The sequence below is a fragment of the Oncorhynchus gorbuscha genome, linkage group LG14 (genome assembly GCF_021184085.1).
Source record: "Oncorhynchus gorbuscha isolate QuinsamMale2020 ecotype Even-year linkage group LG14, OgorEven_v1.0, whole genome shotgun sequence".
Taxonomy (NCBI): Eukaryota; Metazoa; Chordata; class Actinopteri; order Salmoniformes; family Salmonidae; genus Oncorhynchus; species Oncorhynchus gorbuscha.
The window spans coordinates 50,332,109-50,347,002 of NC_060186.1; the positions used below are offsets into that span (position 1 = coordinate 50,332,109).

At 42.7% G+C, this 14,894-nt stretch overlaps 1 protein-coding gene across 1 annotated transcript; it reads left to right on the forward strand.

Annotated features, from left to right (window-relative positions):
• Positions 1-7,686: 7,686 nt before the first annotated feature.
• On the forward strand, positions 7,687-12,990 carry hddc2 (HD domain containing 2). The gene is made up of 6 exons (XM_046298323.1): positions 7,687-7,807; positions 7,970-8,091; positions 8,271-8,373; positions 8,473-8,541; positions 12,185-12,323; positions 12,427-12,990. The coding sequence occupies exons 1-6, from the start codon at positions 7,736-7,738 to the stop codon at positions 12,555-12,557; spliced, it is 636 nt and encodes a 211-aa protein (XP_046154279.1). The 5' UTR covers positions 7,687-7,735; the 3' UTR covers positions 12,558-12,990.
• The last annotated feature ends 1,904 nt before the right edge of the window (positions 12,991-14,894 follow it).

The window sequence follows — 14,894 nt, forward strand, 5'->3', positions numbered from 1 at the left end:
ACATAACTGAAATTCTTGAAATATCTTTATGCCAATCCAAATGTGACTATCGTGTATTTAGTCGACACTGTCTTTCTTTGATGTCCCCACAGGGTTTTTAAATAGCAAGTTGGCGGAGTTATGATCGTTAGAAAGTTATGTAAGGGGAATTTTCCCACTTCCATTTGATCTCTTATTTAATTAAATAAAAAAGGTGGTTACACCCACAGACTGTGAAACGATAACGTGCACAGCAGTGCACCCAAATGAAAAGCTTGGTTATCAATTAAGATAAGTCTTGATCATTTTAATGACCTAATTTGGGTGAATTCAAAGGAAAAGCTGGAGCACGTAGACACACTGACAACAACGTTTTCACAAATATTGTAGAGATGCTTATCTGGAAAACTTTCTCATGACTTGATCCTTTAAATAGCATGTATGGTTTTATGTTCAGTATAATTAACATATTGACAGTGATGACTTGCAACAGTCATTTCCTGTACTAATTCTGACACAAGATGGTTGTCTTTCTGGGGGGGTTCTCCCATCTCCACAGAGGAACTTTAGAGCTCTGTCAGAGTGACCATCAGATTCTTGGTCACCACGTTGACCAAGGCCCTTCTCCCTCGATTGCAACTGTTAAATGATCCAGTTTGGTAAAACTCCTGCTTCCAGCACTGTTGTCACCTCAGCAGTGGATATTAACTGGGGTCATCTATTTAGCACGGTTTGAAAAAAATAACAAGCCTGTGACTTGTGATCTTTAAATCGTGCTTTTGGTATGACTTTCACTGCCATAACTCCTGAGCAGTGATGCTGAAATGCTAACGCTAGTTGTTTTGTTTTTGTGGCTCACGGCAGGAGCTCCTTTTGATGGTGACAGATGGAACGCCACAACAGTTTGAAAAGATGAAAGTTGTTCCTGCGACCCTATAATACACCCTGAATACCCATTCAGGTTGTCTGCACAGGGGGCTCCGGCGCTGTTCCACACTTTGTTATCGAAGGCTGCTGTTCAAATGTGAGAGAGAGACTTCAGACGGTGTCTGATTCAATGGTTGCAGTCGCCGGCAACAGCGGCCCATTGGGCACACACCATCACATGCTCGTAGGCTAAATCGTCATGACCTGAGATTTCACCCACCCTGACTTCCAGCTCCTTTTCCCAGGCTACTCTGACTGACTGACAGTCCAGTCCCAGCTCTAATACCCAAAGTCCCCACACTGAGTCCCCCTTCTTTTTTCCAATCTCACAAATGTTACCCAAACAGCTTTGTTCTTTTAAAACTACAAAAAGAGCAAGAGAAAACAGTACAAGTAGATAGATTAGCCTGTTACGCAACAGGGCCGGTGGCAGTAGCCAGCCAGCCAGCCAGTCAGCCAGCTAGGCAGGCCGTGGGTACGTACGGCAGACAGTGGCGCTCTGTGTGTGCAGCCTGGGAGGAGGCATGGTGGCAAGGGGTGGTGAGGGCTCTCTCTCAGCAACCCAGAGGGCTGGCACTGTGCTTGGAACAGGGTGATCTGGCGGGGCTGGAGCCGTGGGACCAGAAGCCTCCTGGCGCTATGTTCGGCTCCCTCTCTGTCCCTTTATCTGAGACGCAGAGTTGAGAAGTGGATCACCCACGGCCAACAGAGGTAGAGTTAGTTACAGACAGGCCAGCCTATGTGTTTACGTACCCTTGTGTGTGTGTGTGTGTGTGTGGGGGGGGGGGGGGTTGGCCCTCAGAGTTGAACATCAACATTTAGGAGTAAAGTTTAATACAGTACACAACATCAAACAATTTGCATTTTGTATCCATTTCAAAATGGATAAATCCTCTGGAATTGAAGAGCACTGGGTATGCTTAGAGAGACATGAGAATATTGGAAATAAGAATGAACAAGTTTCAAAACAACACATCAACAACTACGGCTGTAAACAAAACATCCATCACACTGTACTGAAGTGCCACAAACAGACTCCATAAATCCTTTTGTTCTGAGGCCCATTGGTGTGATGGTGTTGGGCTGGGTGTTGCTCCCTCCGAGGTATTCAGTGGCACAGGCACAGCCCACTGTGACGCATCGCACCCCACAGAGCAGCTGAAAGGGCTGCTTCGTAAGACCAAATGCAGGGTTAAACGTCCTGTCACACCGCCAATAAATCTAAAAACAATCACTCTCCCCATTCAGTTACCAGTGAATAACAACTCCTAACTACGTCTGGATAGAAACAACAACTTGTTTTCAGTTTCCGATGGATGATTATACATGTCTATACTCCTTCTTGGAAAATACAGGGTTAAAAAAGATATACAGAGTATTTGGAAAGTATTCAGACACCTTGACATTTTCCACATTTTGTTACGTTACAGCCTTATTCTAAAATGTATTCAAAAAATAAAAATCAACATCAATCTACACACAATACCCCATAATGACAAAGCGAAAAACGTTTTTTAAAAATGTTTGTCAGTTTATAAAAAATTTAAAACACAAATATAATTTTAAATAAGTATTCAGACCTTTTGCTATGAGACTCGAAATTGAGCTCAGGTGCATCCTGTTTCCATTGAGATGTTTATACAACTTGATTGGAGTCCACCTGTGGTAAATTAAATTGATTGGATATGATTTGGAAAGGAACACACCTGTCAAAATAAGGTCCCTGACAGTGCATGTCAGAGCAAAAACCAAGCCATGAGGTCGAAGGAATTGTCCATAGAGGTTTGAGACAGGATTGTGTCGAAGGCACAGATCTTGGGAAGGGTTCCAAAACATTTCTGCATCATTGAAGGTCCCCAAGAACACCTCCATCATTCTTCAATGGAAGAAGTTTGGAACCACCAAGACTCTTCATAGAGCTGACCTCTCGGCCAAACTGAGCATTCGGGGCAGAGAGGGGCCTTGGTCAGGGAGGTGACCAAGAACCCGATGGTCACTCTGACAGTGCTCCAAGAGTTCCTCTGTGGAGATGGGAGAACCTTCCAGACAACCATCTCTGCAGCACTCCACCAATCAGGCCTTCATGGTAAAGTGGCTCCTAAGCACACAGACAAGACAACGCAGGAGTGGCTTCGGGAATGTCACTGAGTGGCCCAGCCAGAGCCCAGACTTGAACCCGATCGAACATCTCTGGAGAGACCTGAAAATAGCTGCGCAGCGATACTCCCCATCCAACTTGACAGAGCTTGAGAGGATCTGGAGAGAAAAATGGAAGAAACTCCCCAAATATAGTTGTGCCAAGCTTGTACTGTCATTCCTAAGAAAACTTACATTTACATTTTACATTTAAGTCATTTAGCGGACGCTCTTATCCAGAGCGACTGAAAACTTGAGTCTGTAATCGCTGCCTTTACTTTACTGAGTAAAGGCTCTGAATACTTAAGTAAATATTACATTTCAATTTTTTATTTTTAATAAATGTACAAAAAAAAAGTTTTTGCTTTGTCATTATGGGGTATTGTGTGTAGATGGATGAGGGGGAAAAAACGATTTAATCCATTTTAGAATAAAGCTGTAATGTAACAAAATGTGGAAACAGTCAAAGGGGTCTGAATACTTTCCGAATGCACTATACATATCTGTTATCCTAACCTTTTCATAATAAACCTATCCTTATTTGCCAACAATGTATTCTCAAATGCATAAATACAACATTTTATGGACATTGCAAGTTCCACCTCCCTCCTCTTTCCGTAAGTGAACTAAGCTGTGCTTTGGGCCTCCTCAATGAGCCTAACATACTCAGCCTCTCAAAGTCTCTAAATCAAAGGAGAGGAGCCATGAATTACAATGTCCCTTTCTTCCTCCTCTCCCAGAGAAGAGAGGAAAGCCATGTGTGAGCCCCCAGTCAGTCCTCTTCTCCTCTCCTCTCCCAGTAAAATACAGATTTCCCCCGTCTTTCCCTGTGAACTCTGTTTATGACCGGCCCGAGGTCGCTCACTTCAAGGCAGTGCTTTGCTCTTTTGAGGTGCAGTCAGCAGTGTTGCTGGGTCTCATGTTTCACCTGCCCTGGCCCTAACCTCTCCCCATTCACATGGCCTGCAGGGACACAACCCTCCTCTGTCTTACAGACTCTCCACACAAAGAACTGACAAAGCAGTGCAAGTGATGCTATTTGCCACCATGGTTTTCCACAGCAGCGTTGTTGTTGCTGGTCGCTGACTGGAAGGAAGCTGCGCTCTGGCAAACAGCATGTTCTGACACCCAGAAAGAGCAGTTTGGGGGTTCCAGGGCCTGGGATGTATTACCTGTTGCCGAGGTAACCCGAGCAAAAAGGATGCACACTACTTGATTGAATTCTCCGTGAGGCCCTCCTGGCCAGAAGTCTTGTCTATAGCTTGTTAGTCAGACATATCTAAGTATGCTTAACATGCCAAATATCACATCAATAGATCGAGACCAGACACAACCTGCATTTCTGACATTCTCTGGTTTAATCAACCTTTAATACCACCTTTTGGTTGTGAGAACAGAAAATAAATAAACACAAATGTAAAATATAAGTTGATCCAAATGGAACTGAAATTCATCACAAAATATGACTAAAATGCCAGGATCATAAACTAAATCAAATAGGAAAAAGATTTGTGAAACTCTGAAGTGTGTTACTAATTGTGTCTTCTCCCTGAGTTTAGGGGCCTGCTCTTTACTATGTCACTCAACAACAGTGGCTAGATCAGTAAGCAGTGATATAGATAGCAGAGTAGCCAGCCAGGGAGGAAGACATGGGGGATACAATAATAGCCTGGTGCATTGAGCAAGTTCTCGGTGGTCTTCAACACGCCCAGCTGAGTGATGCTCACGCGTGCGCTCTTCGTAAACATCCCCCCCGCACGCCAAACGCAAGGCGGTACGGCATTCTCACGAGAAACTAGTCTGCTGTGTCCCAACGTCCAGACAGCCTCTACGTCACCACCACTCTCACCGAGAGGATTCTCAGGATAACCAGAGAGCTGCAAAATCCCCCTAAAGATTTCCCAGACCATTATTAGTGTCAGGTCCTAAATTTAGAGCCACTAGGGTCAAACTGAGGAGTCAAAGGTTAGGAGGATGTCTTAAAAGCCCCAAACCGTAACACAGTCAAAAAGCTCAAAATAGAGGATGGGACAATGCATTAAGAGATAAGCAGTCTGTAGCTAGCCTAGCTGTCCCTCTGGTCAACTGGCTGGGTCTATTTTCTATCCCACAGAATAGAGGATGGATGGGAGGAAGGACATCCTTGTTTCCTGTAAATAAAGGGAGGAGTGCAGCAGCTATCATTGTTTTGACAACATGATTAGAGTGGATGTTGTTCTTGTCTGACAGTCGTCACATTGACCTATGAAGGTAGTCTTTCTCTACATGCCCTGGGGTAAATTGGAATCAGCCACCCGTTGGTTTATGAGATTCTTAGCAAAACTGTAGGCAGATGAACGGCTTGTTGACTAACAGGAATGCAGGCAATGTTTGAATGATTTCACTGAGAAGGGTTTTGTCTGACCTGGGAACTTGTTCCATCTTGAAGATGAAACCACACTCAGGGGGAACAAATGGCACTCTGTCAGCAGCTTAGAAATCCAACGGCAATGACTCAGAAAGGTGAACAAAATAGTCTGCTTAGGGGCTAATGACCATGAAAACTTTTGAAGCATTATTTCTCAGGGTCATCAATCCATTCCAATGTTGGGAACAATTACAGATATGAGCTGACTATAGTCTATCATTTCAAACATAGGCATTACTATACAAGGGAAACAAGAGTTGTCTGATACTTAAATTACTGCTGCGCTACAATCCACATAAAAGCTGACGTTAATGGTCGCATCATCCAAAAAACCCATTTGACCCTCAGTCGTGCCCCAGAGAGAGCCCCTTCCAGGCTGGGTCTGTATTGTCTACCATGCCCCCAAATAGGGTGTCTGCCTGGAGGAAACCATGTGGGGAGGAAGTGTGGTGGCACAGGTAGATGAGGAAGTGAGACTGTCCGTGTCTCCCTGACAGGACACACACACCCTGGATATAGCATTTACAACCCAGAAGGGAGGAAAAGACCCATATCCTTTGCCATCATCATGATGAAATATAGGCTCACAGCTGCTTGGTTGTAAAGATCCTGAGAGACACAACTTAGGGAGGGCGACATTTCGTGGGGTATTCTATGTCCAAGTGTCGTGGGTTAAATATTTGGCAACAATTTAGAACACAAATATCACAATATCCCACCAGATATCTCACCTGTCTCCCCACTCTCTCTTTGTAGTTCTGATATGTAATGTATTGATGTTTGGTTTGGAGTAAGAAGCCAGTGATGAAATGTGAATGGAATCCTAATGTTCCTGTAACAGACATATTGTATGCCTCATCTTACGTGCCAAGGCCACAACTTCTAAAGGCATATGGGAAACTAATTTAACAGCTACAGAAGAACAGTCAAAATATTCTACACATTGTATATATTTTGAAACAATGAACACACTATTGGTAATTTCTACAAAATGAACCTGACTCTATCAAACAGATAATTCCTTTAGAAACGTTGATAGTTCTTACACATTTGGGGAAACTATGTGAATAGGTCAGATGTCATAATGCAAAGTTAAAGGCATTTTTCTGATATGAGATAGATTCCTGATATATTGTTTAGAAGATTAATTTCCTGGGCATTAAGCCAAACGTGATGGGCCAGTGTAGTCAAAAACATGATTTTCCTGTGTTTTATGTCCACATTATGTGAAATTGTGAAAATTATAATAATGCCCTTTTAGTGTAAGAGCTGTATGAAAATATGGAGTTATGGCCTGCCTGATGACACCACCATGCGGTAAATTAGTTAATAGACCAATAAGAAAGAGAGTTTCAAACTTCTCTGCCAATAACAGCTAATAATAGAATGTTGTTGAATTTTTAACCATTTTAAGTAGAGAAAGAATATCATATGAAGGTACTTAATTGTTACTCAGAAATGATTTGATATTGCGATAAAAACTGCTGCATAGAGTACCACGAATGAGTCATAATACCCATAAAACCTAGCGGGAGATTAATTACATTTCTAACATATAAAACGCAGGACAATTTCAATATGTTTGTATTTACCCCCCAAAACGAAATGCGAATTAGCTGCTAATGTGGCTATCATAAATAGCTACAAGTGCCATGATGATCTGGACGAGACTGCCGAAGAGAGGCAAAGGTAAGAATCTCTGGATTGAGCTAAATGTACTAATTAATAAATTGTCTACATTTCTTTAAATTGTCAATTCTGTGAACAGTCTTGATAACATTTTAAATTGACACAATACCTGTTAGCAAAGGTGTCAGCTAGAGATGTCAGCTAGAGGCGTTATATTGCTCATAAAAATAACTTTGACCATTTAAAAAACGTTATTATATATATTTTTTTAACTTTTATTTAACCAGGTAGGCTAGTTAAGAACAAGTTCTCCATTTACAACTGCGACCTGGCCAAGATAAAGCAAAGCAGTGCGACAGAAACAACAACAAGTTACACATGGAATAAACAAGCGTACGATCAATAACACAATAGAAAGAAAAAAAGGTCTATATACAGTGTGTGCAAATGGCATGATTCCCTTTGTGTTAAGTGTAATTAATTTTCAAATAAACAATCTGTACATAATGTATACTAGGCCTAATAAGACACCAGTTCTGCCAGTGCTGGGTTTATGGTTTGTGCATGGCCTTGTTTATGATGCCATCTATTGGCAAGATTTGAGCATTACACACTTCTGGCCATGCTTTTATTTACTACCGGTTCGACAAGATATCAATGGCCGCCTCCATAAACTCCGACAGCATGAAAAATATGTTGCAATTTATGAAACTTATTGGGCAACTGAAAGTAAGCCATTGATTACGATAAGGTTTATTTAACTACACTATTCATGTGATAAAGCACAATTTCAACCCACGTTTGTTTACATGACGTCAATGAATAGTATAACTTACCCTACCTTTTTTATGGCTGCTTTTTGAAAACAATTTCTTTACCCCCATCCTGCAGCGCGTGCCACGGACGGGCTGGGTGTACAGGAACGTGAAACAGCCGGAGAGTGTGTCTGACCACATGTACAGAATGTCCATGATGGCTCTGACGATAGCAGATCACAACGTCAATAAAGAAAGGTAAAGTTGTTCTGTACACTAGCTCATGTTCAAACTTCAAACATCGCAGCTGTAATAGCATTATTTTCTTTGACTTTTTCACACTTAATTACTAGGTAAGGCCTACAATGAAGTATTGTATTTGATTCAGGTCTTTGTGGAATCATTTTTGTAATTAATTACCTACATTTCTCTGGAAGGTGCATGAAGTTGGCCTTGGTTCATGACATGGCAGAATGCATTGTGGGTGATATTGCACCTGCAGACAATGTTAGTAAAGCAGAGAAACACAAAAGGGAAGAGGTAGGTTATTCTTACAAATCTTCCATGGTGTCAAAATGTAGGATATTGTAGATTTGTGAATTCCTCAGAAATAACCAATGACAATCTGTCCTTTCTCAGGAAGCAATGAGGCACCTCACTGGTCTTCTCCAGGAGGGCTTGAGGAAAGAGATCTATGAACTCTGGGAGGTCAGTCACAGCTGTTTTCCACTTTGCTACATTTACCTTTATGTGTTTGTTTCTTCTCATCTCTCCAATCAACCAGCAGTTAAATTGGTCATTTGAGGTGGTGGAGCGCTATCCCTCCACATCCCTAATGCTAGCCTCAACCCAAATCCTACCCCTACCTTCATGTCCACACCCCAGCGCCACCCTAACTGTAATCTCCAATCTTAGATTTTTTTTTTTTTGCTATCTAGAACCTAAAACGGTTCTTTGGCTGTCACCATAGGCAAACCCTTTGAAGAACCATTTTTGTTTCCAGGTAGAACCGTTTTGGGTCATGTAGAACCCTTTCCACAGACGGTTCTATATGGAACCCAAAATGGTTCTACCAGGAACCAAAAAGGGTTCTCCAATGGGGACAGCTGAAGAACCCTTTTGGAACCCTTTTTTTCTAAGTGTAGTATCAACCACAATGCTATACCTTTATTTCCAGACCCCAGCTCAACCCTAACCCTAGCCTCAACCACAACCTTTACGCTAATCTCGTTCCCAGACAATTCTGCCCAAATGCGCAAACAGTCTGGTGGACTAACATCAAACTTGGCATTCGTTACCATTAGTAAATACAGAGAGCCATGAGAATCTCCCGGTGCATAGGCATTGGCGCAATCATCTCCCACAACACCTTCATCCTAACCCTTCCTTGTACGTGTCTTGTGCACCTCAGTTTACATTCCGCCTCGGAGACATGTGATTCACTAAAATGAAATGATTATCAACATTTTTCTCAGTAGGTCACGCCCACAGAATTCTATCGTCACCCCCACTAAGGCCGTTAAATTGTTGATAACCCAGGCTTAGGTTACCCTAACCTTAAAGTGGAACTGATAGCATTTTAGCAACATGCAATCATATTTTTGGGAGTTTAAATTTTGTTTTATTTTTAATAAATGTATTTTACCCCTTTTCTCTCCCCAATTTCATGATATCCAATTGTAATCCAATAACGATCTTGTCTCATCGATGCATCTCCCCAACGTGCTCTGGAGAGGCAAAGTTCGAGTCATGTGTCCTCCGATACATGACCTGCCAAACCACGCTTCTTCACACCAGCCCGCTTAACCCCGGAAGCCAGCCACATCAATGTGTCGGAGGAAACACCGTTCAACTGATGACTGGAGTCGGCCTGCAGGTGCCCAGCCCGGCACAAGGAGTTGCGAGAGCGCGATCGGCCGAGTAAAGCCCCACTGGCCAAATCCTTCCCTAACCCAGACGATGCTGGGCCAATTGTGCGCCACTCTATGGGACTTGCAGTTATGGCCGGTTGAAACAGCCTTTGAACGAACACAGGTTTGTAGTGACGCCTCAAGCACTGAGATGCAGTGCCTTAGACCGCTGCGCTACTCGGGAGGCCCCTCAACATGAAATCTTATTAAAATGTGTTCATATACACCCCCAGGAAAAATATGACTCTTTTTTTTCTTTCCTGACAAGCGAGCACTTAGATATGGTAATTTCCACATTTTCATAAATTCTTAGAAAGGTGGGGATACCTAGTCAGTTGTCCAACTGAATGTATTCAACTGAAATGTGTCTTCAGCATTTAACCCAACCCCTCTGATTCAGAGAGGTGCGGGGGCAGAACGACAGATTTTTACCTTGTCAGCTCAATATTTGTAAATTACGTATATAAAGACATTTGTGAAAATTCTATAACAATAAATATAGTGTGTGTAAGCTGCCATGCGTTTGGGAATGTAATAGTAATTGCAGGAAATAGAACGTAATAAAAACATCTGTCTCGTCTAGGACAGGAGTCAACGCAGACCGGTGCGTCATAGCCAATCTGACCTTCAGAAGGCCTTTATGCAAATAAGCCATTTGCCATCAAGGCCTGCCAACATGTACTTCGAACTGGACTGTGTGTTTTAGTAGCAACAGCGCTACTCTAGATCATTAGAACACATTCGCCAAAAGCCACCTGAAAGGATTTCTGCAAATATGTAAATGCTATGGGAGTCCTATTACATTTGGGAACTTTTCAGTCCTTTTGATCAAACAACCATGAAACGGTATGCTCTATCCCTCAGTTATCCACATCAGCAACAAAGAGATCAGCAACTAATGCTAGCCAGAGCGAGATTAACTAAAATATAGGGAACATTAGATGAACTCTCTCAAAATGTTTAAGCTTGTTGGGCATCAAAATTGCACTAATGATGGTGGAATAGTTGCCTGCTCGTCCTTCTGCAACTTGCCTGCCAAATGCTTGCTTATCCCAACCTACTTTTTGCCAACTGAATGGGTACTTGCCTGCCTGCCCCTTTTGATCAATGCAAAATATATTTGATTGACAAATAGATAAGTGTTCAGAGCGCACACTGCACATTTGACACTGGAGGCTCTTGCCGAGGAGTAAGTAGGGTTGATCCGAGCGTTCCTCACAATGGCAGTCAAGCACCCAAGCTAACTGGCTTAATTTGGCTAGCTTGCTAACTACTTCCAGACACAAATGAGAACACCTCTCTGACCATTTTACTCGCCCTAGCAGAGCTGGTTAGGCTCTTTACATGTTATCTAGAGCGTTGGTGACTTTTTTTGCCTACGTTTACTGACACCGGTCATATTCAGTGCGTTTGTAAATTCATCAATTATTCTGGCACACTGAGGAGAGTGAAATCTGAAATCGGATTAGATAGCATTTCTCTTGTGTTTGTAAATTCACTCTGGCTAACTAGATAAGTCATTCAAGTTGAGCATAGCTAACTAGCAAAGCGATTCACATTTTTTGCTAGCTAACCAAATAACACCAAAAAAGATGGCTCTTAACGTTGGTAAATACCCCTTCAATTGCTGGGAGTTTACATATGGAGTGTTCGACTTTCTTTATTTTGATAGTCTATGAATTATATTAATCATGCATTGAACTGCATCAATCTATTCTGACAACAATGCCTTAGTGTATGTCATGGAATTTTGAGTCAAATAGAGCCTATTTGGAAAACCTCTTTAAACTTGGTTTTGTAGCATAAACCTGGGAATTAGATATGTTTGACTGATATTATGATTGTCTGTTTGTTTCATATCTGCAAAGTAGTTAAAACTATGTCAGTTCCACTTTAACCCTAGCTTCATGTCCACAACCTGGCTCAACCCTAACCCTCAACCACAACTTTAACCCTAACTTCCCTACAGTGGAGGCTGATGAGGGGAAGACGGCTCATAATAATGGCTGGAACAGAGTCAATGGAATGGCATCAAACAGTAAATGGAATGGCATCAAACAGTAAATGGAATGGCATCAAACAGTAAATGGAATGGCATCAAACAGTAAATGGAATGGCATCAAACAGTAAATGGAATGGCATCAAACAGTAAATGGAATGGCATCAAACACATCGAAACCATGTGTTTTATGTATTTGATACCATTCCGCTCCAGCCATTAGCGCGAGTCTGTCCTCCCCAATTAAGGTGCTTGCCTAAACCTAGCTTCCATAACCCTTACCCTATTTGGCATAATCCGAACCTTGGTTTATCCTACTTTTATGATTCTACTTTTTTATCCTACTTTTTTCTTTAAACGAAGGTGCCTGAGTTGCAGCTTCCGGGTAGCTCCAGCTCGGTTAAACCACTGCTCAAACCCCTCCCACACTGTGTGTCCCCAGGAGTATGAGAGCCAGACGAGCGCTGAGGCTAAGCTGGTGAAAGAGTTTGACCTGCTAGAGATGATTCTGCAGGCCCACGAGTACGAGGAGCTGGAGGGGAAACCAGGCAGGCTACAGGAGTTCTTTGATTCTACACAAGGTAGGTACTATATCTCATTTAACCTGGTAGTGAGGGCTGATGATCGGCTCTATGGGCTATCTAAAGGTGGTGTAATTTGTATTTAAATCTCCATCCACCTCAGGCCGATTCCACCACCCAGAGGTAATCCAGTTTGTGAAGAGTCTAAATGAAGAGAGAGCTGGTCACTTGGCAGCTGGAGGTGATGGGTCGTCTGGGAGCTCAGAGTCCAAGAAACCAAGGACCGACTCCTGACTTTAACATTTCCACTGAATGATGCTACACTCCGCTTGTGTCAATGATGTTGTGGTAGCCACTGTTCTAACTGATCCTCACATTACGTGGTAGAATGTTGTCATGGAAACCTGGTTCTGGTTGGTGAGTTGTAGCAAAAGATGGGCTATCCTAGAAAACAAATGTGTGCCCTGTTTTACTCCCAAACTGCTAATTTTATTTGACATAGATGGACAACATTTACATTTAAGTCATTTAGCAGACGCTCTTATCCAGAGCGACTTACAAATTGGACAAGACTTTGAAAGTCATTTGTCTATATTGAACGTTTCTGGATGTGCACATATTTCGGCTGTACAATTCCTGTGATGCATCAGAAGATGCACCTATTTTGTTTTGAGTTGTTTGACCTCTTAAGCTGAGGCTTCATTAAAACCATTGGTTATAATTATTACTTATGACTATAACATTTTTTTCTTTGAGAGAATTCCCGTAGGCCTACATGTCCTAATCAATATTAACTGCAAATACCTTGGGCTCTATTTTACAAAACCTAACGCAATGGTCAGTCTAGACACTGGGCGGTTTTATGCATGGCTAAAATAATGTAGGCCTACCTGCAATACATAGATACTTTTGTATATATAGTGTATGTGGACATCCCTTCAAATTAGTGGATTTGGCTATTTCAGCCACATCCATTACTGACAGGTGTATAACATTGAGCACACGGCCATGCAATCTCCATAGGAAACATTGGCAGTATAATTGCCTTACTGAAGAGCTCAGTGACTTTCAACGTGGCCTTGTCATAGGATGCCACCTTTCCAATAAATAAGTTTGTCAAATTTCTGCACTGGTAGATCTGCCCCAGTCAACTGTAAGTGCTGTCATTGTGAAGTGGAAACGTCTAGGAGCAACAACGGCTCAGCCGCAAAGTGGTAGGCCACACAAGCTCACAGAACAGGACAGGCGAGTGCTGAAGCGTCTCTACTCAGTTGCAACACTCACTACAGAGTTCCAAACTGCCTCTAGAACTGTTCTAATTACATTTTATTAGTCACATGCACCAAATACAACAGGTAAAATGCTTACTAACCAACAATGCAGTTTTAAAAAATATGAATAAAAGTAACAAGTAATTAAAGAGTAGCAGTAAAATAACAATAGCGAGACTATATACAGGGGCTACCGGTACATAGTCAATGTGCGGGGGCACCAGTTAGTCGAGGAAATATGTAAATGTAGGTAGAGTTATTAAAGTGACTATGCATAGATAATAAGAGTATCATTGGTGTAAAAGAGGGGGTGGCCAATGGGGTGGCCATTAGTTTAGATGTTCAGGAGTCATATGGCTTGGGGTAGAAGCTGTTTAGAAGCTTCTTGGACCTAGACTTGGCGTTCCGGTACCACTTGCCATGGGGTAGCAGAGAGAACAGTCTATGACTAAGGTGGCTGGAGTCTTTTACAATTTTTAGGGCCTTCCTTTGACATCACCTGGTATAGAGGTCCTGGATGACAGGAAGCTTGGCCCCAGTGATGTACTGGGCCGTACGCACTACCCTCTGTAGTGTCTTGCGGTTGGAGGCCGAGCAGTTGCTATACCAGGGTGCAGCTGTAAAACCTCCCTATCGGCTGTCTCATTGTCAGTGATCAGGCCTACCACTGTTGTGTTGTCTGCAAACTTAATGATGGGTTCGGAGTCGTGCCTGGCCATGCAGTCATGAGTGAACAGGGAGTACAGGAGGGGCCTGACCTGAGTTGTGTTGAAGATCAGCGCAGCGCATGTGTTGTTACCTACCCTCACACCTGGAAGCGGCCCATCAGGAAGTCCAGGATCCAGTTGCAGAGGGAGGTGTTTAATCCCAGAGTCCTTAGTTTGTTGATGAGCTTTCAGGGCACTATGTTGTTGAAAGCTGAGCTGTAGTCAATGAATAGCATTCTCACATACGTAGGTCTTCCTTTTGTCCAGGTGGGAAAGGGCAGTGTGGAGTGCAATAGAGATTGCATCATCTGTGAATCTGTTAGGGTGGTATGTAAATTGGAGTGGGTATGGGGTTTCTGGTATAATGGTGTTGATGGGAGCCATGACCAGCCTTGCAAAGCACTTATTGGCTACAAACGTGAGTGCTACGGGCCAGTAGTCATTTAGGCAGGTTAGCTAAGTGTTCTTGGGCACAGGGACTATGGTAGTCTGCCTGAAACATGTTGGTTTTACAGACTCGGACAGGGAGAGGTTGAAAATGTCAGTGAAGACATCTGCCGGTTGGTCAGCGCATGCTCGCAGTACACATCCTGGTAATCCGTCTGGCCTTGTGAATGTTGACCTGTTTAAAGGTCTTCGACCTGCATGAGAGC